At 40.3% G+C, this 27,230-nt stretch overlaps 4 protein-coding genes across 4 annotated transcripts; 3 read left to right on the forward strand and 1 right to left on the reverse strand.

Moving 5' to 3' along the window:
* The first annotated feature begins 10,112 nt into the window (after positions 1 to 10,112).
* LOC101298484 (transcriptional corepressor LEUNIG-like) lies at positions 10,113 to 16,979 on the forward strand. The gene is made up of 18 exons (XM_004291448.1): positions 10,113 to 10,173; positions 10,645 to 10,742; positions 10,865 to 10,974; positions 11,563 to 11,973; positions 12,049 to 12,134; positions 12,416 to 12,494; positions 12,573 to 12,642; positions 12,871 to 12,920; positions 13,132 to 13,440; positions 13,590 to 13,775; positions 13,879 to 14,124; positions 14,201 to 14,345; positions 14,461 to 14,570; positions 14,760 to 14,909; positions 15,138 to 15,293; positions 15,405 to 15,521; positions 16,172 to 16,378; positions 16,477 to 16,979. The coding sequence occupies exons 1-18, from the start codon at positions 10,142 to 10,144 to the stop codon at positions 16,618 to 16,620; spliced, it is 2,706 nt and encodes a 901-aa protein (XP_004291496.1). The 5' UTR covers positions 10,113 to 10,141; the 3' UTR covers positions 16,621 to 16,979.
* Positions 16,980 to 17,295: 316 nt separating this feature from the next.
* Positions 17,296 to 18,869, forward strand: LOC101298769 (1-aminocyclopropane-1-carboxylate oxidase 1-like). The gene is made up of 3 exons (XM_004291449.1): positions 17,296 to 17,739; positions 17,917 to 18,232; positions 18,458 to 18,869. The coding sequence occupies exons 1-3, from the start codon at positions 17,360 to 17,362 to the stop codon at positions 18,716 to 18,718; spliced, it is 957 nt and encodes a 318-aa protein (XP_004291497.1). The 5' UTR covers positions 17,296 to 17,359; the 3' UTR covers positions 18,719 to 18,869.
* Positions 18,870 to 20,786: 1,917 nt separating this feature from the next.
* LOC101299056 (gibberellin 3-beta-dioxygenase 3-like) lies at positions 20,787 to 22,170 on the forward strand. The gene is made up of 3 exons (XM_004291450.1): positions 20,787 to 21,232; positions 21,339 to 21,657; positions 21,778 to 22,170. The coding sequence occupies exons 1-3, from the start codon at positions 20,853 to 20,855 to the stop codon at positions 22,033 to 22,035; spliced, it is 957 nt and encodes a 318-aa protein (XP_004291498.1). The 5' UTR covers positions 20,787 to 20,852; the 3' UTR covers positions 22,036 to 22,170.
* A 765-nt stretch (positions 22,171 to 22,935) lies between these two features.
* On the reverse strand, positions 22,936 to 23,484 carry LOC101307092 (lignin-forming anionic peroxidase-like). Its single transcript, XM_004292969.1, has 2 exons — positions 23,242 to 23,484; positions 22,936 to 23,136 (listed from the first exon to the last, which is right to left on the reverse strand). The coding sequence occupies exons 1-2, from the start codon at positions 23,482 to 23,484 to the stop codon at positions 22,936 to 22,938; spliced, it is 444 nt and encodes a 147-aa protein (XP_004293017.1).
* Positions 23,485 to 27,230: the final 3,746 nt, after the last annotated feature.

Genomic DNA, 27,230 nt, shown 5'->3' on the forward strand with positions numbered 1-27,230 from the left:
TCCTTCCCGGACGACAGCACAGGCTTCCAAGACGGCTTCTCTCCTTCCAAGACTGGCCAGCGACAAGTTTTCCGGCTAACCTTGATCAATCATGGTGTTTTCCGTCTAGAGCTTCAATCCGGCCGGAAAACTTGTCACTGGCCAGTCTTGGAAGGAGAGAAACCGTCTTGGAAGCCTGTGCCTTCGTCCGGGAAGGAGAGAAGCCATCACCGGCATGAGACGGCGGAGAACAGACGATGTCCGCACTTTAAGCCGGAGTGCGGACGTCCGCTTCACATCCTCTCTGTGTGTGTTTATATATATATATATATATTAACTCTTAATTTTCCCTTATGATCCAGACAAAGTTTATGCTCGATATATTATAACCTTACATATATAGTTACATATATGACATTCATATGAAGTTCCCGCAATGAGTTGAAGACTACCTCGAATTATTGCAAGAATAAAAGTACTTTGATACGTAATTCGTACTTCAAATAGAATTTAAGTGGTGAAATATACATGTTCAAGCACCGATCCCCTTGAATAATGAAGGAGATCGAGAATGTCTTGTTGAAAAAGATTGCTCGGTTCTGAAGCAAGAGTAGGTTAATTCTATTTACCCTTCCCAATTAGCAAGGGCCTTCATCACATAATTCAATCGCGCACGATAGGAAAATTTCTACCAGACAGGAAGGTGGGTATGTATAGCCAAAGGGTGTAGCACGCGCCGTGTAGGATGGGGAATAGTATTGGTAGTTCATAATACAAACTGACTCGATCAGAGTTGGATGCATGTAGATCAGCAGGGCCGGACGTATCTATGAAAGTTAGGTTGGCATGACATGGCATGCAAATGTGTACTCATCGATTATGATATCACACCCACCACCACTGTGCGCTAGCTGCTTCTCTGCATGCATGCCATCCCCAATTATCAAAACAAGCTCGATCCCATTTCCCCCTTACTACTACTACAGTAGAAACACTCCCTCACTCACTGTATCAATCTGTATCTATATATCTATACACACTGCAGAGCTTGTACATTTACTATATATGTTCTGTTCACAAGACACACCAGGCTAGCTAAGCTCAGCTAGACTTCAAAATTCTCAACTAGCTGCCATTGCCATATATACTGTTTCAGTTTCTTGAAGTTATATGAGCTAGACGACCCTGATAACGATGTGAGCGAGAGAGAAAGGCCAAGAGCCCGAGAGAGATCTCCCTTCTCTGCTTCCGGTTCTTCTTCTCTCTTCGTTTTGCATGGTCCCACGTATATATATCTCAGTCACTCAGTGGCATGTTGCTTTTGCAGCAGCAACAGTAGCAGAAGCCAAAGCTTAATGATCGAGGCTGCTGACACATATAGATACAGCACATACGATACGATAAACGAACGATAGATATATATCGATCCTCATTAGCTTAATTGCATATATTGCAAGATTGCAGGAGAGAGACCTCTCAATGACCTCAAACCCTTCTCGTCGACTTCGATCTCTTCCTCTCCTTGATTCCTTAATACTTAACCCTAGCCAGTCTTTTTTTTTTTTTTTGGTATTCAAACCCTAGCTAGCTAGCTTGAATTCCCAATATTATTAACATAATGTGACATGGTTTTTTTATTTATTTATATTATTAATTTCTTACCACGCTGACGATTTGGACCAAACAACATGCACAAATTTATGAGATCAATTATTGGACCAAAACACTGGGCTGGCCTATGCCATTGAAACTAGGTGAAGGCCCATTTATAAGTGAAACCCTGGACAGGCCCATGAAGCTGAAATTATATAAGACATTGGTCTAAATTTGAATTATTTTGATGAAGAAGGTTCTTTGGTCTCTTTCAATGTTTGATTGCTGGGCAACAAGTTTTCCATGGTCAAAGACTCGACACATAGCCACGATTATTAAAGCATACAATTCACGACATTGAGTTGACCCCCTCATCTTTGTGCGTCCTATACATTATCTTCTAGCTAGCAATTTCTATCTTATCCTAATAAGGATATATGCTTCTAATGATGGTTGAAATTGAATAACACCATCTATGTTTTGGTATCTTATTCTTGTCAAACGAGCATAATACTAGGGACGGTATAGGACGGTATAGCTTCAACTTCTTGAACTACTATGTAGAATTTTAAAGAAATAACCGTATAATGTTATTGATACGTACAATTATAATCCGTTTGACGGTCGATCGTCATTGTAGCTCAACTAGTTCACATATCTCTCTGCTTTCATATTAAACTTCCATACTTTTATAGTTCTCCTACAATCTAGTTTTGGAAACTGGAAGTTTGGAACTAATATTGTTGCTTGATTTGTATGAGATCACATAATCTTCGACAATCAGTGCCCATGACACTGGGGAGTGGGGATGAAGGGATTGGTGCTTTGTGTTGTTGTTCTTATAATAGCGAAGTCTATGATTGATTCCACAGATGCATGATGCTCATCTTTCTTGCGCAAGTCTGTAATACTTTACTCTATCTCTAAATTATCTAACTGAAAGTTACCTCTATATCTAACTGAACTATGAATGAAGCTAACTTGCAATGCCCTCCAAAACGTGTGTACAATGCATATAGCACTACACCATCTATCACTACAACCAACATACATTTAACCCTATCCTCTTTCCTTGCAACAAAGCCAATCCACTATCATTTAACTCCATTGATAGCTTTGCCACCCTTTGTTGTTGTTGACGTGAGTCCCAATCCTAGTATATTGGGAAGATGTATATTCTGTAATTAACTAGGATTATGTAAATTTTTCGGTGTAATTAGTTTCTTTCTAAGTTTAGAACTGTGCTTGTATATATACCCGACTTGGGGTTTGTTCAATATATCAGAAAATTCCCAACTTTTTGTGTTCTGTTTGACTTGGCATCAGAGCCTAAGTTGATTCTGGCAATCTTGGTAATCTGACCCTGTTGTTTTTCGCTGCAAATTTGTTCTAAACCTATCCCAATTTGATCTGTTCGACGTGTCGAAGGAAGCTTTCAATTTTGTCGAATTCTGTCGTACTTGTTCTGTTCCTCTGTCATCAAATCCTCTTTGCAATGGATCTTGCAATCTTTGGTGATCAACCTAAAGTTTCCTGTGAACCTGATTTCTATGGAGTAGGAGGACAAGACCTCACCACAGCTATGTGTTCTCAGGAGAAAAGAGGTAAAATTGGTATTGCATTAAAAATTTCTGACTTTACTGGTAGTGATACATGGATAATTGATTCTTGTGCGTTTGATCATATGACATTTGATAAGTCCTTTTTTTGGAGTCTGTCCCCATCTCCCATACCTAAAGTGTCTAATGCAAACGGGGTATCCTTCCCGGTCCTAGGTATAGGGTCAATTCAAGTTACTCCAACAATTGTGTTAAACAAAGTCTTTTATGTTCCCGCTCTATCACATCACTTATTGTTTGTTTCTAAATTGATTTCACAAAACAAATACTCTGTAACTTTTTTTCCTATGTATGTTATCTTCCAAGATCTGTCATCTCAGGCGATAATAGGCAAGGGGGATCTGCGGGGTAGACTGTTTCACTTGGATTGCATGTACAGCGGGGAAGCAAGAGCACCATCACCAACCGTTGCCCTGACATTGAGTTCTGATCGAGTAAAAGAACTTTGGCTATGTCATCGCCGAATGGGTCATCCATCTTTCGGAGTCATGAAGAAGTCGATGCAATCTTTGTTTTTTGGAATAAAAGAGTCAAGTCTCCATTGTGAAACTTGTCTTTTTGCTAAGAGTCATAAGTCTAGTTATTCTTCTAGTTATTCTTCTAGTTCTGCACCATTCGAGTTAATTCATTATGATGTATGGGGGCCTTCGAAGAATTTGACATTGACAGGAATGAAGTACTTTTGTTTTGTTTATTGATGACTTTACAAGATTAACTTGGGTTGTGTTATTGAAAAAGAGGGATGCTGTGTTTTCGGCTTTCACCGCTTTTCATAGTCTCATCCGAACTCAGTATGATGCTTATGTGAAAATATTTTGATCTGACAATGGAGGAGAGTTTGTTAACCACTCTTTCCGAGACTATTTTCAACAACATGGAATTGTTTATCAGACTACTTGTCCTTAGACACCATAACAGAATGGGGTATCTGAGAGGAAAAATCGACACCTCTTGGATATTGGAAAAGATCTCTTACTCAGTGCCAATCTACCCAAATATCTATGGGGTGAAGCTGTGTTGTGTGCCTCTCACCTTATCAATCGTCTACCATCTGTAGCTCATCAGAATCGGGTTCCCTTTAAGGTATTGTCTGAACATGTTACTATTCCATCTCTCAACAAACTTCCTACTCGTGTCTTTGGTTGTGTGGCCTATGTTCATCTTTACAAAAATCAGAGATCTAAGTTGGAGGCTCGTTCCCTTAAGTGTGTGTTTGTTGGATATGGATCCCATCAGAAAGGATATAAGTGCTACCATCCTCCGTCTCAACAATTCTATGTCACCATAGATGTCACATTTAGTGAAGACCCATGCTATTTTTCTCCTACGGTATCTTCGAGTGAGGAGGAGAACCATGTTTTTTATGAAGATCAATTTGGAGAACTAGAAGATTGTGTAATTGTTGACAGTCACCCCGTTGAAAAGGATCTTCGGCCTGCCACCGACCAGATCCAAAATCCGAGAGATAATACTCTAGAACCTCAAAAAGTGGTTCAATCTGTTGAACCTACTCAAGTTGAGGCGTCTGTTTCCTGTTCTGAAAGTGTTCGACATGACAAACAACTGCCTGACACTTCGAAAGGAGGAGAATTGAATAGTAATCAGCCGCCAGTTGTTGAAGATGTACATGCAAGTTCAGTCTCTCCCCCTACATCAACGATCTCTCTTGGCTTGTCATCACCTGAGGTATGTAGTACTATTCCATTGGCATCCTCCAATGTCCCTGAATCTAGTAGAGTCTTGCTTGCTAGGTCAACCTCCTAAAAAATATGAGCCTCTCTTGTTAGCTAAAGCCAAGTATCATGTAGCCAACTACGTGTCAACTCATAGATTGTCTAAATCTTATGTAGCCTTTGCGAATCAATTATCTGTTGTGTCTCTTCCTAGTAAAGTGCAGGATGCAATCAAGGAGGAGAAGTGGGCCAAAGCAATGGAGGTTGAGATGGATTGTCACATCCCGACCCTTAAATTTTTACCTTATTTATTAGCTTGGTTATAATAAGAATTTTACCGTCTCCGTAATTGAGGTTATAATTTAATTAGTCCCTAGAGGGGTTTGGGGGACGGTTATTTTCGGAGGATTTTTCGTCGGAGAAAAATGTGACGACGGTAAAAATGGTAAATTTTAGTTAGTAAAAAGGTAAATTTTATTAGGGTATTTTGTTTTGGGGTGTTAAATTGGTGGAGTTGGGTTTAATTTTGGTGTTGGACTGGGTTGGTGTGAGGCCCAAACACCATTTCCCCCTATCTTTTTCTTCTCTCTCTCCCGACCTCTCTCCCGACCTCTCCAGCTGTCGGATCCTCCAGCCATCGCCTGCCGCCGTCCGGCCAGCCACCGGCCGCCGCTCCATCCCAATTCAGAGCCCCGCCACCTCCTCTCTCTTCCCGACCTAGTGTCCCGGCCGGTAACGCCGTCGATCGAGAGATTTTCCACCGGAGACGCCGGATTGTCTCTCGCCGGAGCTCCCTCCTTCGGTCGCCATAGCCGGCGATTCTTGGCTCGTTGTGAAGCTCTGCTCCCGTGCAGCAATCCCTCCAAAGGGCTCGCCCTCTCGTGGTCTAGGTAAGGAGAACCGGTGAGTGGAAGCTCTAGGGTTTTCTAGTGTGTTTTCATTCGATTGACCTAGTTAGGCTTGGAATTGAGTGTTGTGTTAGTTAAGGAAGTTGTAGAGGGAGTTGAGAGGAAGATTTTGTTTAAATTTGGTGGGCATTGGAGGTCGCCGAAATCGGCGTCCGGCCGCCGCCGCTGTTTGGGAGTTTTGTATGGTTTTAAATGTGAAATATTAAGGGGAGTTTATTGATGTGAATTATGGAATTTTTGGATGAGTTTTGGATAGGTTTGTGAATTTCCGAAGTTTGGTATTTTTGGCGGTTGAATAATGTAGAATTCGGCCATAGGATTTAAGTCAATTTCTGGGGGAGGTTGTATTTAAGGCTGCCGAGTATGGTATTAAAGTTTGGGTCGTTTCGAGTGAAGAATATCGAAGTTAGGCAATGATGAGCGTGTTTATGGCTCTCGGTTAATTTTGCCTATTTTGTATAAATATTGGATTTTTAGTTGGGAAATTAATTATATATTTGTGCCAGGGTTTGAGGAAACCTCACTGGAGTGGCGATTTGGATTTCGTCGGGCTTATGCCTAGAGTTGTGAGTGGACCTTTGTTTTAATTGAAAAGCATGCGATGAATTATTTTGTTGATCATTTGTTTCTTCTGATGAGACTTATTGATTTCTCGGTTATTTGGTAATTTTTCCTCATTTGGAGAGTTCCTGAAAATGAGATTTTCGGTGGATATGTTTATTGGATGTTATGAGTATAGTATGTATATTAATGCTAGCTAGCTATATGTGCTTGGTCCGTCATAATGAGGTGAAATAGCATTATGGCGTGACGTGAGTGTTAGACACAAACGTCATAGCCCTATATGAAAACTACGTTCTTTTCTGGTTTATTTAGGTTTTCATATAGGGAGTCCACACGTATATATACACCGTCCTCTTCGGTCATAATGAGGAAAAATTCCATTATGGCGCGATGTGAGCGTTAGACACAAGCGTCGTAGCCTTGTATGAGTTTCTATTTTTGTAAGTTGTTCATAGAATTCATACACGGAGTCTGACGAGTGTAAATATATACACGTATATGTTTATATATAGTTTAGCCTGAGAGGCTCCATTTTATTTGAGTTGGTGACTAGCTGGAGCTAGTCGTGAAATTGCCAGTTTATGAGTTGAGCACTTTTGAGCGGTCGCATGCAGTATAATTTCTTTGGAAATTAAAATGGGAATGCATAAATATTTTTTTATTAATTTATTTTTGTCTACTCACTCTAACGTTTTCAAATGTTTTCCCATGGGCCTTTCGTTTTAAAAATGCCCAGCTTGCAGGTTAGCTTAGTTGAGGTCGGGCGTACATGGACATGAGGCATAGTCATCATATAGCTTTCGCTTGTTAATTTATTATGTTTCATTTCTTCCTAGTAGAGTTGCTATGAACCTATAAAGGGTTGGATATGAGATTTGTTTAGATTAGTACTTAATTTGGGTGGTGTTGTGATTTGGGGAGCACGAAGGCTCCAGGAGTTTAAGGTTGGATTTAAATTTTCAGAAGTGTTTGCAGGTTTTATTAGGAAGGGTTGTCCATTTTCAAGGGAGGTTATGCCGAATTTTCGGTAAACTTTCCTTGGGGGTAGCCCCCGCATGATTTACTTCGGGTTTCAGGATGAAATTCGGGATGGGTCCTGACATGGATGCTCTCAAGAAGAATGGTACTTGGGATTTGGTGCCATTACCACCTAGAAAGAAGGCCGTTGGTTGTAGATGGGTTTATATTGTGAAGCATAATGCAGATGGCTCAGTTGATAGATATAAGACAAGGTTGGTTGCAAAAGGATACACTTAAAAATATGGGGTGGATTATGATGAGACGTTCGCACCTGTGGCAAAGATCAATACCATTCGAGTCCTCATGTCTTTGGCAGCTAATCTGGATTGGCCCCTGCATCAGTTTGATGTGAAGAATGCATTTCTTCATGGAGATTTGAATGAAGAAATTTACATGGATCTTCCTCTAGGATATAATACTTCTACGGGCGAGAAGGCGGTGTGCAGATTGAAAAAGTCCCTGTATGGATTGAAGCAATCTCCAAGAGCTTGGTTTGGAAGGTTCACGTCTTTCATGAAGAAGATTGGGTATAGGCAGAGTAACTTAGATCATATTTTGTTCTTGAAACACCGACAGGGTAAGCTTACTGCCTTGATCATTTATGTGGATAACATGGTAGTGACAGGTGATGACACTGGTGAAATTAGAAGATTGAAAGATCAGTTGTCTTCTGAATTTGATATGAAGGACCTTGGAATTTAAAGTATTTCTTGGGAATTGAGGTAGCCAGGAACAAGGACTGTACCATGCTGAGTCAAAGAAAACATGTTATGGATTTGCTAGTAGAGACTGGTATGCTTGATTGTAAACCAGTTAATACACCGATAGAACAGAACCATCAGATTGCAGAGTATCCTGATCAAGTTCCGACTGACAAATCTCAATATCAAATGTTAGTTGGAAGATTAATTTACTTGTTGCATACTAGACCTGACCTTGCTTATGCGGTTAGTGCGGTGAGTCAGTATATGCACAATCCTTGTGAAGATCACATAAATGCTGTAATGAGAATCTTGAGATACTTAAAGTCTGCTCCTGGAAAAGGCCTGGTGTTTCGTAAGCATGGACATTTGAGGACTAGTGGTTACACTGATGCAGACTGGGCAAGGAACATCGACAGGCGTTCTACTTCTACCTATTTTACATTTGTTGGTGGAAACTTAGTCACTTGGAGAAGCAAGAAACAGAATGTGGTGGCCCGTTCTAGTGCAAAAGCTGAGTACAGAGGTATGGCTCAAGGAGTCTGTGAGTTATTATGGTTGAGAAGCTAGTTTGGGTTTCAAGCAGAAATGGTCAATGCCTCTTCACTGTGACAATACTGCTGCGGTTGAAAACTTGAAACTGCACATAATCCTGTTCAGCATGATCGGACAAAGCATGTAGAGATTGATAGACACTTCATCAAGGAAAAGCTAGATGCTTGCATAATCTCTTTCCCATTTGTTCCTTTGGAGGAGCAGCTAGCTGACATCCTTACTAAAGCTGTGTCGTCTAGGGCGTTCAGTGACTCACTTGACAAGTTGAGCATTTAAGATTTGTATGCGCCAACTTGAGAAGGAGTGTTAACGTGAGTCCTAATCCTAGTATATTGGGAAGATGTATATTCTGTAATCAACTAGGATTATGTAAATCTTTCGGTGTAATTAGTTTCCTTCTAGGGTTAGAACTATGCTTGTATATATACCCGACTTGTGGTTTGTTCAATATATTAGCAAATTCCCAACCTTTTGTGTTCTGTTTGACTATTGTTGCATGTCTTAGATGCATACTTTATCTTGGTGACAATATCCTTACGCGATAGCGTATAAATCCGTTTCAGACGATAATTTATAAATTTGTTTCAAACAACAAGTTATTTTGAATATTTTGAACATCACAACAAGTTTGTTCTCATCTATTCATTATATCTATGATTTGTCATTCCGGCATCCGTGACACCACCACGGCGCCACACCACCGTCGCCTCGCAAGTAGAAGGCCTAGGCGGAGTGGCAACGAAGGTAACGTGTTCAGAAAATCTTATGTCCTATTGAAGTCCAAAATAAGCAAATAATAAAGGTTTTTTTCTTCTCTTCACCCAAGAATGAAAGAATTTGCAAACTACTCCCAAAAACTACGCATAATTACAAATGCATCACAAAGTACACAGTAGGCGGTAGCAGAAGAAGAGCAAATCGAGCAAAATGAGAGGGTATTTCAGTCACCCAAACATCCTTTATCAAGAACTAAGTGGTCTTAGACCGAAAATTTAACAAGATCGCAGGGGTGACCTAGTAAATTCAATGACAAAGCCATTATGATATCTGCAACAAGAGCAGCTCAATCCACCAAGAATCCAACACTAGCAGAAGAATTCTGAATCCCCCAGAAAGAGAAAAAAGGGCAAAAAGAAGAAAACCCAAAAAGAAAACCAACTACTATAATAAAGCTCAAAAACAAAAACACATTTTTGTGTTGAAGGTATCTCTCTCTATCTTTCCCTTTCTTTATTCATTTATTACTCATAAAAAAAAATATTGAAAAATTTATATACATCAGTATATGTACTTAATGTTGCTCTGTATTTTGGTTTTGGTAAAAAATCGGAGGTCCTCTGCTTTCTGGTTCTAGTTCTGTTTCTCCACATCTATTCTCTCTTCCCCACTTTGCTCTTACTCCACAGTCCTTTTGTAGGCATGGGCTTTATCATTCCGAATCAAAAGTTCGCAACTTTTCTCTTCTGGGTTTGATTCCGTTAGTGTTCACTATTGCGTGAGGTGATTGCAGGTGCTCTGTATTCATCAGCATGTCTCAGACTAACTGGGAAGCTGATAAAATGTAAGTTTCTCTTGCCAAGTTCTTTGTTTGTGTATCTTTTTGTTTCAGTTCCCCATCTGGGTTTTTCGTTATTTCTCTTAAGTGGCCTATTGCTGTTGTTTTCTGTTCGATTTGGGTTTCTGGTTTCTGGGTTTTGTTGGTTTTGCTGTTTTTGGGTTAAAGTTTTGATCTTTATGCTGTATTCTTGTACTTGGGTTGTTTTTAAGACTGTATTCTAGGGTTTGTTTCTTCTGATGGTTTTGAGTTGGCAAATATGTGGATTTGGTTCTTACGATATGATAGGTGTTTGGTAATATTGGACTGAGTCTTGTCCATTACATCAATTCTTTTCATATGGACTTTAGTAGCTGGGTTTTTTTCTCGGAGCAAAAATGTTGTCTTTAGCTGTTATTATCTGTGAAGTATCGATTTTTCTATTCTGAATGGCAGTGACTAATATGTAACATGGTGTTTTTGCATCCCAAAACACAGGTTGGATGTCTACATCCATGATTATCTAGTGAAAAGAGACTTGAAGGCTTCTGCTCAAGCTTTCCAAGCTGAAGGGAAGGTGTCTTCTGATCCTGTTGGTAAGCATATTCAGAAATTGTGATGTATTCTGCAAGGGGTACAAAGTTGTTTTTGTGCCAGGACATTATATTATGCAATTTCCAGTTTTATTCTCTGAAGATTCGCACAATTTTTTTTACAGCTATTGATGCACCGGGAGGTTTTCTATTCGAATGGTGGTCAGTTTTCTGGGATATATTTATTGCTAGGACCAATGAAAAGCATTCAGAGGTTGCTGCATCTTACATCGAGGTTAGTATGAGAGTGTTATACTGGAGATTTACTGAGTGAGGGAAATAGAGACCTTCTTGTGCGGACTGTTTCCATGCTTAATGTTTTGTTTACAAATCCTTGAAATGCTTTTTTGCTGTCATGGGAGTCACTTATTTGTCTAGTTGAACTAAATTCCGCTCCTATCCTGGAGTTAGAATTTGAGGTTTATTTTATTTTATTTGCTTTGTTACTTTCTCTGAATAAACAGTTGTTGGCCTATCCCATGAACTTTTGCTCTGAATGTCAACTTCCATATTACCCATTTGTAATTGCTGTTTTACTCTTCATTATTATGATTTTTCTGTACACAGTTGCTTTGTTTTTCTCCTTGAGTTTTGTCTGTATATCATTTCCCTTTTGGTTTAAGTCATCATATCATATTGTGTCATAGTGATAATATTCTATAGAAATCATTCTTTTTATAATCAGTAAGCCATTGATGTCCTTTCGGTACTTTGATATGGATAGTGGTCTCAAATTCAGAAGCCTTACATGGGTAGTTTTTAGCTATTAACAAATGTCATTCATATAATCATATTTGAATCTCATGACATATTGCAACTGCAGACACAGTTTATTAAAGCAAGGGAGCAGCAGCAGCAGCAGCAACAACAACAACAACAACAACAGCAACAATCCCAGCAGCCCCAACATTCACAACAACAACAGCAACAGCAACACATGCAAATGCAACAGATTATGATGCAAAGACATCAGCAGCAACAACAACAACAACAGCAACAGCAACAGCAGCAGCAACAACAACAGCCACAGCAACAACAGCAGCCACAGCAGCAACAACAGACACAACAGAGAAGAGATGGGGCCCATCTGTTAAATGGAAATACAAACGGGCTTGTTGGAAATGATCCTCTTATGCGACAAAATCCTGGAACAGCAAATGCTATGGCTACCAAGATGTACGAGGAAAGATTAAAACTTCCCCAGAGAGATTCTATGGACGATGCATCTCTTAAGGTAGGTGAATTATCCTTAAGTTTTAAAATGACTATTCAACTGTTTTCTGACCATATTAGAAACTATCTACAACAGAGATTTGGTGAGAATGTGGGCCAGCTTTTGGATCAAAATCATGCTTCATTATTAAAGTCAGCTGCAGCAGCTGGTCAGCCTTCAGGGTAATTTCTGTTATCTTTGACTGTTTTCTTCTTCTTATGGATCTGTTTTAAGTCTCTTGGTTCAAATGACACATTCTTGTCTATACTTGGCATTTGTCCTCTATGTTGCACAAAAAATTTATGGTTTACAGAAACAAATAATATATATGATAATAAATTTTGGACCTGCTATTGGATTTGCGGCCTGCATATGTCATCGAAAACTATAGATGTTACTGAAACAAGTAAATTATCATACATTCAGGGTTATATATGTTAAACATGCTAACTCTTTGTTTCAGGCAAGTTTTGCATGGTTCAGCCGGTGGGATGACTCAACAAGTCCAAGCTCGAAATCAGCAACTGCCAGGATCTACGCCAGTAGGTTCCTTTTTGTTTAATTCATTTATTATATGCATCCTTTATTTCTTTTGGTCTACTGACTTATACATGAATCAGGATATAAAGACAGAAATTAATCCTATATTAAATCCAAGAGCTCCTGAGGGATCATTGATCGGAATTCCAGGTTTGTTCAGCTCATTTTTATGTAGTCCTATGATGCTTTTGAAAATTCATTAGAAATCAACCACATTTTAGTATGTTCTATAACTTCTATTTGATGTTAACAATCAGTTATAGAAAGATTATTTGGGAGTTGCAATTGAAAGATTTCACCTAACAAAAAGTTAATATTGTAGAATTTTATGATAATTCATATTGATACTTGCACTTACAAGAGGTTATTTCATTTCAGGGTCTAATCAGGGTGGGAACAATCTAACTCTAAAAGGATGGCCACTCACAGTAAGTTTTTGATGACTGTAATCAGATTTTTTAGTCTTTGCTAGAGTAGTTGTGATTTCTGTTTGATATTCATCTCTGAAGTAGAGAATCTTAAAGTCATAATATTCTTGGCTATATCTTGAATAATTGAATTCATTATTGTTTGTCTTACATGTATCTTGGATGCTGATAATTTCTTCTTAAAACTATTAATCTCTTTCCTTCTGTTTAGGGTCTGGATCAACTTCGTTCTGGACTTCTTCAGCAACAAAAACCTTTTATGCAAGCTCCCCAGCCTTTTCATCAGCTTCAGATGCTGACACCACAACACCAGCAACAACTTATGCTTGCCCAGCAAAATTTGACATCGCCATCTGCTAGTGATGATAGTAGAAGACTAAGAATGTTATTGAATAATCGAAGTATGGGGATTGGGAAGGATGGCCTTTCGAATTCTGTTGGCGATGTAGTGCCAAATGTAGGATCGCCTCTTCAAGCTGCTTCTATGATGGCTCGTGGAGATACTGATATACTGATGAAGGTGCTTTTATTTATTATTAATCTTCATTAAATCTATTTTCTGCTTATAGTTGTAGTGGTTATATGGTTGAATTGTTTCCCCTCTGTTCTCCCACATGCTTTCAAATCATTCTTGCTACTTTGGCTTCTGAGATGCCTGTTTATTTGTAGTTAAAAATGGCTCAGCTACAGCAACAGCAGAATAGTAACCCACAACAACAGCTTCAGCAGCATGCTCTTTCTGCACAGCAGTTGCAAAGTTCAAATCATAATCCTCATCAGCAAGATAAAATGGGGGGTGGTGGCAGCATCACAATGGATGCTAGCATGTCTAACTCTTTTCGAGGAAATGATCAGGTCTGTCCTTTTGTTATTATAGAGAGGCATTATGTCCATTAATTTATGTACTTGAACAGTTTTCAGGGAAGGCTCCTAACATAGTCTTGTCATGGATTATAAGGTTTCAAAAAACCAGCCTGGGAGAAAGAGAAAGCAGCCAGTGTCATCTTCAGGCCCTGCCAATAGCACGGGAACAGCAAACACAACTGGACCTTCCCCGAGTTCAGCCCCTTCAACTCCTTCAACCCACACTCCTGGTGATGTAATATCAATGCCTGCCTTACCCCATAGTGGTGGATCCTCTAAGCCTCTGATGATGTTTGGTGCTGATGGTACTGGTACGCTTACCTCACCCTCAAATCCACTGGTGAGCGACTTCAGCTTCTTGTATTAGAAGGAAATGGCAATCTGCATGTATTCTCATTGGCATTCCATTTTGGCAGTGGGATGATAAAGATCTTGAATTGCAGGCTGATATGGATCGTTTTGTGGAGGACGGATCTCTTGATGATAATGTGGAGTCTTTTTTATCTCATGATGATGGAGACCCTAGAGATGCTGTTGGTCGATGTATGGATGTCAGCAAAGGTGCAGTATTGGATGAATATTTGCTTTAAATCCTAAACATATTATGTGCCACAAAGTTTTCTTGAAAATGATTCAATTGTTCTTTCTCACCTTTTAATTTGAATTTTGACTCCAGGGTTCACATTTACGGAAGTAAACTCTGTTAGAGCAAGCCCAAGCAAAGTTACTAGTTGTCACTTCTCATCGGATGGAAAACTTCTTACTAGTGGTGGCCATGATAAAAAGGTGAGCGAGTGAATTTCTACATTGTGAAGAAGAGATCTGGACAAAATTCAATTCTGCTCCGTATTGACTAGTTGGTTCTTTGGAAACATGAACCAAAAAACTAATTTAGTTATTTATTGTTCTCTAGTGCAGCGACTTCTTTTTGGTGGTGTTTTTGTTTCTATGACTGCTTGTTAATGTATGTTGCAGGCTGTATTATGGTACACTGATACTTTGAAGCCAAAGTCTACACTTGAAGAGCATTCAGCTTTGATAACTGATGTACGGTTCAGTCCAAGCATGCCACGTCTTGCAACATCTTCTTTTGACAAAACTGTCAGAGTCTGGGATGCTGATAATGTGAGTGCAATATTCTGATATTCATCATATTGTCTTATTGTGCAATGCTGCTAGATTTGTTTCTTACCCTAATATTTGGAAAAACTTTCCATTATGAGCTTATCTCTGCTGGTTGACCATTCTAATTAATTAACTTGGAGGGCTATATTCTTGTGAGTAATCTTTCTGATCGTTTCAATCGACATGTAATGAGTTGTAAGAAAGTTCTGTTTATGTCTTAATCTGCAGCCTGGTTATTCACTTCGCACCTTCATGGGACATAATGCGTCAGTGATGTCAGTAGATTTCCACCCGAATAAGGACGACCTTATCTGTTCTTGTGATGGGGATGGTGAGATTCGCTACTGGAGTATTAACAATGGCAGCTGTGCAAGAGTGTTCAAGGTAGAATTTCATGTACAGCATATTGAGGGTGCAGTAGTTGAGTGGGTTAAGACTGGTGGTTCTCATATATATTATCAGTTTGGTAATTTCTAATTTGTTTGAATGTATCAGGGTGGGACGACTCAGGTGAGATTCCAACCTCGCCTTGGAAGATATCTTGCTGCAGCAGCAGAGAATGTTGTATCTATACTGGATGTGGAGACACAGGCTTGTCGGCATTCATTACAGGTCAGTTAAACATATTATTTATTCATATGATATTGACATGACTGGAGCCGTTCTAAAGAGGACGTCCGCACAGCCTTTAAAGTGCGGACGTCCCTCCGTTCGCCACCGTACGGCGCCGGCGAGGGCGCGCCTCCACTCCAGCTGACTCCAGCAGCGTCCCCGACCACTTTCCATCCCCGGCGATTCCGCCGAATTCCAGTTTTCCGGCCAGATTGACTTTGTTTGAAGTTTTGGGTGATCTGGCCGGAAAACTGGAATTCGGCGGACTCGCCGGGGATGGAAAGTGGTCGGGGGCGCTGCTGGAGTCTGATGGGGTGGAGGCGCACCTTGCCGGCGCCGTACGGTGGCGAACGGAGGGACGTCCGCACTTTAAGGGCTGTGCGGACATCCGTCCTTTAAGGGCTGTGCGGACGTCCGCCTCTGATCCCAACTGTTGACATGACTTCTTTATCTTTGGATGCAATAATGACATTATTCCACATGTTGGACCTGCTCCAGTCCTGCAATTGTTAACAACTTTCTGCTAGCTCATGCATCTATTGTTTTGGATAATGGTGTTCTAATGTTCCTCTACAAAATCGTCCATTATTTCCTTATAATATTTTCATATAATTCGATCGTGTTACTTAAAATGTGGGTTTGGAATGCAGGGACATACAAAGCCAATTAAGTCTGTGTGCTGGGATCCGTCTGGTGAGTTCCTTGCATCCGTGAGTGAGGACTCGGTCAGAGTTTGGACTTTCGGATCAGGAAATGAAGGGGAGTGTGTTCATGAATTGAGCTGTAATGGCAATAAATTTCATTCCTGTGTCTTCCATCCAACATATACTTCACTGCTGGTCATTGGTTGTTACCAGGCAAGTCAAGTTTATACTGTTCCAAGCCCTTTGTATTTTTCTTTTACATGTTGAGTTGGAAACTCATTAAGTGTATTCTTTATATCTGAGAACTGCAGTCTTTGGAGCTATGGAACATGACAGAGGGCAAGACTATGACTCTATCAGCACACGAAGGTCTTATTGCTTCGTTGGCTGTGTCAACTGTAACAGGTTTGGTTGCTTCGGCTAGTCATGATAAGTGGGTTAAGCTTTGGAAGTGAAATGATTTTTTGTCAAGGAAATGTTGATACACTGATTAACTGCACTTTGCAATTTAGGATTAGTTTTCTACTGATCATGATCCAATGCTCGTAGTTTGTGTCTTTTGATTGCTTGATTAATCACCATCCTTTGCCTTGGATCTTGAACGATTCCACATGACCCTCTGACCTTGTACAATTATTGTTGTATGGTATTACTGTAATAGTATAACTGTATAACGTTGAGATCCTGATCATCCTTCACGGACCTCTTGTAACGGTCCAAACAATTTTATATAAATCTTATGCTTCCACTCTTTGGGTTTCATTGAGTTTTAAAACTATTGAATTCAGAAATTCAGGTTTCTTTCTGACTTACCCGAGCCGTTACATTTTCGGTGATTGCTTTTCAATGAATAACTTGAGAAAAGCATAATGTGTAACTGAGAAAAATATAATAATACTGTGAAGGTCTGCTGTGGCCAACTTAGGTACTCTTGGTATTCTAGTTTACATCGTGTAACATAAACATCGTATTCGACAGCCTCGTAGATTTCTTGGATTTTCCAACCTTTCTATTCCATCCTTTTCACTATCGAGTTTGAAGTTAAACACTAGGAAAATGGTATTTGGTTTTATATCATTATCAGTTCAAGGGCACTGCAATATAAATAAAGCCCTCGCAACAAGAGATTCATCACTAGAAATACACTACAGGGTAGAGAGAAACACAAACGAAGAGCTTGATAAGTAGGAGAAAATGGGTTCAGATTCTCAGTACCAGATTCCGGCCATAGCGTTCACAATCAACTCTAGGGAGGTGGACCGAGGAACTGATGAGTGGTACCATCTGTGCAAGATGGTCAGAGAGGCTTGTGAAAATTATGGTTGCTTTGAAATTTTGTATGATAAGATACCTTCCCAGTTAAGAGCTGAAACCTTCTCTGTGTCAAGGCAACTTTTCAGCCTTCCACTTGAGAAAAAGAAGAAAAACCTTAATCCAAAGCCTTACCAGGGTTACCTCGCACCAAGTGACACAGCTCCCTTGTATGAGAGCTTCGGCCTAGAGGAAGCCTCCAATTATGAATCCCTTAGAAGCTTGACAGAAGAATTATCTCCCAATGGTCATGATCAGTTTTGGTAAGTCAATCTTATTCATGTTAAGACTTAAGATTATGTTCAACATATAATCTTGATATGCAATTTTGATTGATCTATTGCTCGTCTTCTTATTAACTATGATTTTGGGGGATACTGAATTACTGATCATAGCTGTACTCATGAGTTTTTGTTCATGTTGTTACTTTGCAACTGCAGCACTGTCATTTCTATGATGAAGCAGCTGGATGAGTTGAAAGAAATGATTAACTTGATGATTCTTGATAGTTATGGGTTGGGAGAGAATTCAACTTCGACTTTGCAGTCTAAGACACTGCTACGGATAATGAAATACCGGGCACCTCCTTCGAAGGACTACACTACGGCGCTCCCGGCTCACACTGACAAGGGGTTGGGCACAATTCTTTGTGATGATCAAGTTTCAGGTCTTGAAGTTGAAACAAAGGATGGCCAATGGGTCAAGTTGTCTCTATCTCCTCGTTCCTTGGTCTTTTTTGTTGCAGATTCGCTCATGGTATAGACTTTTGCAACTAAAATAAACATAACCTAAACACATATGACTACATTTAGATTCATTTATACACAGCAAAATAAGTTATATACACATGTGCAACTTATTTACCAAATAAGAAAGAAAAAGACCTATGCAATAACCTGGTGACAATTTTATAGGCTATGTTTTGCAGGCATGGATATATATAGGTTATATGTAGGTTAACAAACTTGTGATGACTTGCAGGCATGGAGCAATGGAAGAATGCATTCTGTGAAGCATCGAGTGATGATGCGTGGAGAAAAAGAACGATATTCTTTAGGAATATTTGCAGTTCCATTTGAGGGTGCCATCATTAAGGCACAAAAGGAGCTAGTAGATGAAGAACACCCCCAAATTCTTAACGATTTTGATTATACAGAGTTTAGCAAGTTCTTTGCTTCGGAAAAAGGAAGGCTCGTTGCCCCAGAAAAGCAAGTTTTCGTATATGCTGGAATTAGCACTTGATATGTTAGTTCCCGAAAAGCTTACAAATTTGTATCCGCAGTCTGCAAATCTTATGAAGGATATTGGAAAATAAAGGTTGTTGTCTGTATAACTTTGGCATTGTAATTACCTCTATAGTATACTATATGTTGGACCTTTTTTTTCCAACTAGTAAAAGAATTGGAAGTGGAATAGTAGCTGTCATAGTGGTTTAATCCTCTCAACTTCTTTGAGATGATATATGTTGTGTCATCAAAGCTTAGTTTGGCAGTCTAAAGGGTTCAACTCCTTTTCTGTAGGGATGGGCTCATGGGCATTTAACCGAATGTGTGCAAAAAACTGACCGAACCGAACCGAAAAACCGGATTGGATAACCGAACCAAAACATTTGGATCAAAACAAGTAGTGAACCGAATTGAACCGGTTTAAATCGGATTGGATCCGGTTCAAACACTTAAACAAACCGAAAATAACCGAACCGGCCCGAATTATAAAATGTGTAAATATATATAATTTATATACCTGAAACACTATTATTATTAGTTGATTCTATCTCTACTGACGGTGTACTCTCCCACACTTAATCTCTTCGTATAAAAGACAATTTCTCATTCAACTCATTTTTTGAAAAAATCTGTTAGTGTAGAAAAGATTGGGGGAGCATTGGATTGTTTGTTGTACTTTGCGTTTATATTTTTCCTTATAAAAAAAATATGTTACTCAGGTTAAAAACTTGGAGTTCAACTTTACAGTGAGATAGTAGATGAGCCAAAAGTTTTTCAAATATGGACCAAAACCGAAACCGACCCGAATCGATCCGAAAATTCAGACAGGCCGAATATTCAGGTCAAAGGTTTTAAAATCCGGATGTGGTTGGAAAAATCCTTAAACCAAATAATTCGGATTGGTTTTGGTTTCGTCCTAAAACCGACCCGAACCGAAGATGCCCGGCCCTACTTTTCTGTGCAAATCTTTGTTGAATGATTTGTTCCAAATTTGATGCTCTGGTTGCTTTTGCTGACTAAAACTAGGGTAATAGAAGACAACCATTAAAGAAATATGTAACCAAGAAAAGGTAGAGACTTGAATCTAATGATAACAGATCAATGAGCTTTGCTGGTTTTCATCTGATATACATTTGGCCAATGGAATCTTGCCTTTTTTTGTTAAGTTAAATACTATTTTAGCTTTTGCTGATGATCGGAAGTTTATTTATAAACTTGGTGATTGCTTACTGTGAGACTTGAAGCTGATGGTGGTAAAGGATGAGGCTTGCTGGGTTTCATCTGATACTTTACTTGTTTTGTAGCAGGCTTTTGGTGTTACAGTTATGTCCATTGGCCAAGAGATAATCATGCCATTCTTGTCAAATTCACCAGTGACATACAAATATGGAGTTGTAATTTTCATTCCAAAAATGAAGTCTACATCTTAGTACTTTAACCATTTGGATGACTCCAATTGAGTAATATGCCAATTCCAGCAATTTGGATGTTAGCTTATGTCAAAGCTCTACTTAGCCGGACAGATTTACAGTTTTCCACTCAATATGGCATTAGATATATGGTTTTATAGGCATCACATTATTTAAGTTGTTCTTGCCTTCTTGGTTAGTTGTCATATATAGAAGTTGATACGCATACTCCTAAGCTTTCCTTATCAAGTTGAAAACTTGAAGTTGGGTGTTGGTTTTATATCAGACCCTCTCAAAGACTCAAACATAAAGAAATCTAGGACAAATAGTGACAATGGGTTCTGACAGTCAATACACAGATTCCTGCCAATATCAAGTGAACCAAAAAACAGGAGAGTGGTACGTTAGTTAGATTGGCTAGCTTGTAAACAATATGGTTGTTTCGTCACTAATATCTATTGTAAATTGCAAAGGCAGGGAGCTGCTGCTCCTTTATTTAGCCTCCTGCCCAAAAAAGATGACTAGTGATGTTGATGTAATAGTTGAACACTTTAACATTCTATTATATAATTTCTTGTAGACTGTAATTCTTGGATTTTCTGAACAGCATGAAGAATAATTAATATTATCTCCTGTGCTATTAAGAACTGTGCTACTAAACAAAACCCTCTCAAAGACTCACACAAAGAAGCAATTCATCAGAAACACAGTAAAAGGAAAAAGTGGACTATTTAGTAGAAAATGAGTTCTGAGTGTCAATACCAGATTCCTACCATAGATTTCTCAATCCATTCATTGGAAGTAGACCGAGGAACCAAAGAGTGGTACAGTTTGTGCGAGAGAGTTAGAGAGGCTTGTGAAAACAATGGTTTCTTTGAAGTAGTGTATGACAAGATACCTCTGCAGTTACGAGCAGAGACCTTCTCTATGATGAGGCAAGTCTTCGGCCTTCCTCTAGAGACAAAGAAGAAGTATTGTAGTCCAAGGCCTTATGGTGGTTACCTTGGACAGAATGCAAAACTTCCCTTGTTTGAGAGCTTTGGCCTTGAAGATCCCTCCAACCATGAATCCCTCAGAAGCTTCACACAACTGATGTGGCCTGATGGCCATGACCAGTTTTGGTAATAACATCTCATTACTCTTCAGCCTATGAAGAAGTTAGAGTCTTTTTTTATGGTTGTGTTAATTTTTTTATGTGTTTGTTAATGTTCTCTTCTCTTCCAATAGCAACACTGTATTTTCTATGGTGAAGAAGTTGGATGAGCTGAAACATATGATTGAAGTGATGATTCTTGATAGTTATGGTTTGGGAGATAAGTCAAAATCGATCATGGCGTCTACGACACTGCTCAGGATAATGAAATATAGCTCACCTCCTTTGGGGCAGTACATGCAGGGCCTCCATGCTCACACCGACAAAGCACTTAGCACAATCCTTTGTGATGATCAAGTTTCAGGGCTGGAAATCGAAACAAAGGATGGACAATGGCTCAAGCTTTCTTTCTCTCCTACCTCCTTGGTCTTCGTCGTTGGAGATCTCCTTATGGTAACAACTATATATGCAACTTGGTTATGCCTTGAAATGTGGCAAATCCCATAATTTAACATTTGATGATCTATAAACTAATGAAGGTTAAAGAAGAATCACTAATGATTTCACTTGCAGGCATGGAGTAATGGCAGAATGCATGCTGCGAAGCATCGAGTGATGATCAGTGGAGAGAAGGAACGATATTCTTTGGGACAATTTGTAGATCCAGTAGAAGGTACCATCATCAAGGCACCAAAAGAGCTAGTAGATGAAGAACATCCCCGAATTCTTAAGGACTTTGACTATTCGAAATTTAGCAAGTTCTTTTACTCAGAGGAAGGAAGGGCTGTTGACACACAAATGCAAATTTTCGCATTTGCTGGGATTCATTAGACAAGAAGTGAACGCTCTCATTTGCTGGCCTAATCGATAATTGACTAGCTAGCTCCTCAGGTCTTTCACATCTGTAGTTGTTTACAACACTATGTACTTTACAATTGAGATTAACAACTTCATATAGCATTAGTATTTAGTACTACACTACTACTACTACAGCCAGCAGATTTGAATTTATAGTCAGACTGGTACAGTGGTACTATATGTGTGTGTTTGAGGCTTTCTATGGCCTTAAATGTAAGAGTTTATTTCCCAAAACACAAAATTGATGAAGCATTTGGTGAAGCATCTAGTGATGCTGTTGGGGGAAAAAGAACAATATTCAATAATCTTTAGGAGCATTTTCAAGTCCAGTATAGACTGGATAGAGTACTTGCCATAATCCTCAGGAACTTTCCTGAGTTATTTCAGACTAAAGAAAATTTTCACATTTGCTGGAAACAGAACTTGAGCCAGGCTGTAGATCTGTAGCTCTGTAGTTGCTCAAAATTTGCAGAGGTGATATACCAGTTACTAAAAGTTCATGCTTTTATGACATCTTGCAACTTCTGACAGTTCTACAGAAAATGTAAGCTTCCACTGGGGGCTTCCTAGAGTCAAGCCATATGATTCAGATTTGAGCTACAAACTGAATGATAGCAAGAGTAAATGTGACCTCCAGTGCTTCTAGCCAGAAAAGATTGGTTCGGAAATAGTGTAGATCAACAATGCACCAAATCCACTTGCAAGGTCCATGATGAATATCCTCCAAAGACAAATATGTAAGTGTGAATAACATCCAGGACCCAAAATTATGATTACATACGGAGTATAAAAAGTAAGATATCATTTTGAGTCTTAAGCTAACGTGAATATAGCCAAAAGAAAGATGAAAAAAGCAATGCTTGAAGGATAAACTTACTGATTAGCTGAATTACTTATTGAATGTGCACCCGAGAGCGCAACCAAGTCTCTGACATTGACGCCTAAACCAGCAAATCTGTTAGTAAGGCTTTCGAGGCTGTCTAAGAAACTGGGAAGCGAGCTTTCAGCTAGAGTTTTGCTTGCTGTGGTCGAATCCCTTCTTCCAAGCTTCATCGCCCAGTTTGGACCTTCAACCTATATGTATACACATTATCAGTTCAAAAACTTAAAATGAGAAAGCTAGAAGTTGATGAGGAAAGACGATGAAAAAAAGAAAAATGAAATGAATCAAGTACTCACAGCAACTGAAGCATCCGTGGCAGCCACGGCAACGATATCTGCACAAGATACAACACCAGGACATAGTTTCTCCACTGCAGCCTTGGCATTATCTATGACTCCATATCCTCTCACAGAGGTCAGATTACGCAGCGTCGCAGTGCATTCTTTTCGCCTGTGATTGTAGCAGTATCTCGTCGAGTAAGATACTGCAAAGCTCATAAAAGGTTGATCTCCTTTACAGGCTTCCAACGTAGCTGTCATTATGGAGAAAACGAGCATAATATTCAGACATCATGTTCTTCCTTAGCATTATTACGAGAAAGGCTAATTGAGAGATATCTGAGTATCATAGTTTATTTTCAGAATCATAAAGCTTAAAGAAAAGCAGGACATCGATCATCTTTTGTCTTGTCAGGTGGCGCAATAGGGTGTAAATCCTGAATAAGAATGAGGAAAATCCCATAAAGAACTGCAAAGATCATTATAACAGCAAGAACTAATTAATAGTCTTTACATGAAAGACAATATAACCAGTCCAAGCTCTATTTCCAAGAACAATTTCAGTTCTGCATTATGAACCTTGTCTGATAACTCAACTGGCCAACTTAACAACAGAAACAAAGGAAAATGAAGAATCAAAATTGATCCATATGCACATTCACTCGCACTAAAGAACCAAAAACAAGGTTACCATCACACTGTTCTGGAAATAGTAAACAAGGTCACAATACTGAGTGCACATTTAGATTATTTTTAGAGTTTTACACAGCAAACCAAGATATGCAAGCATGAAATCTGATATACAAACTGAACAAATTGCTTAAAAATAACACATAAAAGAACGACTTACAGGCATTGATACCAGCTGATAGACTTTTAAAAGTTAGGTATTTGGTTGTATATCATTGTCACTTTAATATCTGTGCAGTATTTATAATTAAAAGAGTAACAAAAAGATCTGCACCAGAAACACAAAGGAACTGCTACATAGCCTACATTGAGATACTGTAGAATTGTATTTCCATTGATTGAAAAAGATTTACAGCAGCCGGATATATACAGATCCTCTAGCTAGTATTTTAGGAATGGTTACAAATATGGAAAACAATTAATACAAATCACAATTGAAGATTCTACAATGAAATTAGGAAGATAACAGCAGATGGGAATCATGCTTGATTTGGGGAGTGTTTGAGCCTAGTGGGTATTTTTTGGTTCAAGACTCGGGGTACGTTTTGGATAACACTTGGGCCAGTACATGTGGCCCTTTTTTAATGCGAAACCCACGAAGGGTGGCGAAGTCTGGCAACACGCGAGCTGGAGTTTTGCAAGGATTCCGATACCCCGCCGGATTCGATGTCCTCGCGGGATCCTTTGTTCCAGTTCGTGTAGGATTCTACAGTGCATGGCGAGGTAGAGTTAGAAATGGACTGTGGTACTCCGCGGGATAGGATCGCTTAATGTTCGAGTTCGTGTACGACGCTACAGTGAGATGATGCGGGGCGGTGAGCGAGACCTAGGCGAGGTCTGTTCTGGACACGTGTTGCACGGATCGCGCGGCTCACGAGCTGGTCGTATCCTTGTGGAATTCTAATTGCTGAGTCCGAACGGGTTATGATTAGGTCTCTGCGAATTGCTTGCGGATTGCTATATAAGGGAGCTCGACACAAACAAAGAGGGGACAAGCAATCATACAAAAAACAATTACAAATCCTCGAGCATCCTCGAAACCTTAAGTTCTAAGTGCACTTCGCCTTAGTTCTCAGACTCCCTCCTGATTCGCTTTTTTTCCTATTTGTTGCTCTGCTCACCCTAGCAGTGAGTATCGATTCACAGGTGACAAGAGATCTTACTTGTAATCCCTCATCCGTGAGGTGGCACCGGTAACCCCCTCTTCGCTTGGTTAGAAGTCTAGCCGCAGCGCATTTCTTTCCTCGCCCGCGAGGTGGCACGCCCCGCAATCTCCTTCTCTTTACTTTTGAGTCATCGGAGTTCTGACTCTGCCCCTGCTGAGACGCGTGGCCAAAACATTGGCACGCCCAGTGGGACCGGGAGTATAACATTCTCGTCATCATTGGGAAATCAGGCGGATCCCCATACGGGAGACCCTCAATTTCTTGTTTGAAACATAAATCTCCGTAATACAAGCCCCATAACAGCGCGGCTTGCCGATCTCTCACCCAAGAAGAGGTTCTCGCTCGGTTTGGCAACCCCGACCATAGCGAAACCACAATGACAGGTTCACGACCAACCCAAGACGCAGGACCTACTCTGCCCGCGGATGAAGTCCGCTAGATGTTTGGGAAACTGAAGAATGATCTCGACTCGCTCAAGAATGAGCTCGGCTCGCTCAGCTCGAAAGTCGACACCACCCAGCAAAGCGTCAACGACCTCTCTGAACAGGTCACTAAAGATAGAACTATCTGGCTCGCTAACCAAGAAAACCTTTCTAGGCTTAGCGAGGAGTTTAACTACGTTGCTGGTCAAGTCAGGGAAGATAAAGACTTGGTGGAAGGCTCCTTTCAAAGGATCCAGAAAGAATTGGATCAGAGCAAGGCGGCTTTCACAAAAACCCTGGATGAGCAAACCCGTCGCTTGGACGAACAGGACACCAAGCTACAACAACAGCAGGACGCTTCTTTCTTTGGAAGTAAGAATAGCATGGAAAAGCTTGAGGACTACAAAGAGCGACATGATAATCTGAGCATAAGGGTCCTACAAGTGGAAGACTGGATACGGGCTCAGGCACCAAAAAATCATACCTCGAACTTAGCTAGTTCAAGTGCAACTGAGGGCCTATGGTACATTCCACCTAATGAACGTCCTAGAGGATATCCAAGGGTCGGGGCCCAGAAGACTCCCCAATTCACATTGGGGGCCAGTTCGTCAAAGACGCCACCCCTTCTACCCTCGCCGGGCGGCCCCGGAGTCACACTCAGGGGCACTGGTGTCTTCCCATCTCAAGGGATCGGGACACCAGATGACCCAGTTATAGCTTTTTCCAGTTCGACCCCTAAGAATATCGTGCAGGCCTCTAGCCTCTCTGCATGGCATGGCCACGATCAGAGGGCAGAGTCCACACCAGTAACGGCAGCCGATTGGCGCCAGCTCATCTCGAGCATAGTCAAGGAGCAAACAGGAAAAGGTGATGCTAACTTGCATTATCGTGATCCTTATCCTGATAACGTGGCACAATATCCCTTCCCTCATGGATTTAAGAATATTGTCTTCACCACTTTCTCCGGAGAGACAAGGGAAGATGCAGCAACACATATGGCTCGTTTCAAAGTCCAATGCGGCCAATACGGGAATGATGATATGCTCAAACTCAAGCTTTTTGGGACTTCTCTATCCGGAGCTGTTTTTACCTGGTACTCCAGATTGAAGCCTGGGTCAATAGCCGACTGGCCCACTATGGAGAGACTTTTCCGAGAGACATACGACACAATTGAACCTGAAGTCGGCCTCGATTCCCTCACATAGATGACCCAGCAAAGCATGGAGTCTGGCGTTTCTTTCCTCCAGCGTTTCAAGATCCAGCAAGCCAAGTGTGATTACCTGCTACCGGAACAGGAAGCCATTAAGTTGGCTATCAGAGGCCTGGAGCACCGCCAGCGGTTGAAGCATCACGGAGAGCGCTTTACTTCCATGGGTGACCTGATTAACAAAGTCGGTAGCTACGAACTAATCTTGAACGAGTTGGATGACAGAGCAAATGCCTCCAAAGGAACCTACATACCAGGGAAGAATCGGATAGTGGGGGCATTAAGCCTGCAGGCCCCTATTTATGATTCGTATTATCAAAGGTCTGAGGGAGCTCGCCCGGATCAGGAACATGAAGATATTGGCGCAGTAGAACTGGCTGGCAAGCCGTTGGCTCATAAATTGAAAAACCTGAAAATAACGCGCGAGTCAATCACCATCCAGTCCTTTGCATGGACCAAGCCAGAGTACGAGTCGTACACCTATGATGCTAAGAACGCCCATCTGGTCTTTAATGACCTAAT

The sequence above is a fragment of the Fragaria vesca genome, linkage group LG2, assembly GCF_000184155.1.
Source record: "Fragaria vesca subsp. vesca linkage group LG2, FraVesHawaii_1.0, whole genome shotgun sequence".
Lineage (NCBI taxonomy): Eukaryota > Viridiplantae > Streptophyta > Magnoliopsida > Rosales > Rosaceae > Fragaria > Fragaria vesca.

Bases quoted from the DNA above. Each gene is read 5' to 3' on its own strand.
- LOC101298769 (XM_004291449.1), top strand. From the start codon at position 17,360: ATGGGTTCAGATTCTCAGTACCAGATTCCGGCCATAGCGTTCACAATC. The intron at 17,740-17,916 runs GTAAGTCAATCT...TTGCAACTGCAG, and splicing joins AATGGTCATGATCAGTTTTG to CACTGTCATTTCTATGATGA. The intron at 18,233-18,457 runs GTATAGACTTTT...GATGACTTGCAG, and splicing joins TTGTTGCAGATTCGCTCATG to GCATGGAGCAATGGAAGAAT.
- LOC101298484 (XM_004291448.1), top strand. From the start codon at position 10,142: ATGTCTCAGACTAACTGGGAAGCTGATAAAAT. The intron at 10,975-11,562 runs GTTAGTATGAGA...TTGCAACTGCAG, and splicing joins TTGCTGCATCTTACATCGAG to ACACAGTTTATTAAAGCAAG. The intron at 12,921-13,131 runs GTAAGTTTTTGA...CCTTCTGTTTAG, and splicing joins TAAAAGGATGGCCACTCACA to GGTCTGGATCAACTTCGTTC.
- LOC101299056 (XM_004291450.1), top strand. From the start codon at position 20,853: ATGAGTTCTGAGTGTCAATACCAGATTCCTACCATAGATTTCTCAATC. The intron at 21,233-21,338 runs GTAATAACATCT...CTCTTCCAATAG, and splicing joins GATGGCCATGACCAGTTTTG to CAACACTGTATTTTCTATGG. The intron at 21,658-21,777 runs GTAACAACTATA...TTTCACTTGCAG, and splicing joins TCGTTGGAGATCTCCTTATG to GCATGGAGTAATGGCAGAAT.
- LOC101307092 (XM_004292969.1), bottom strand. From the start codon at position 23,484: ATGACAGCTACGTTGGAAGCCTGTAAAGGAGATCAACCTTTTATGAGC. The intron at 23,137-23,241 runs GTGAGTACTTGA...GTATACATATAG, and splicing joins CCACGGATGCTTCAGTTGCT to GTTGAAGGTCCAAACTGGGC.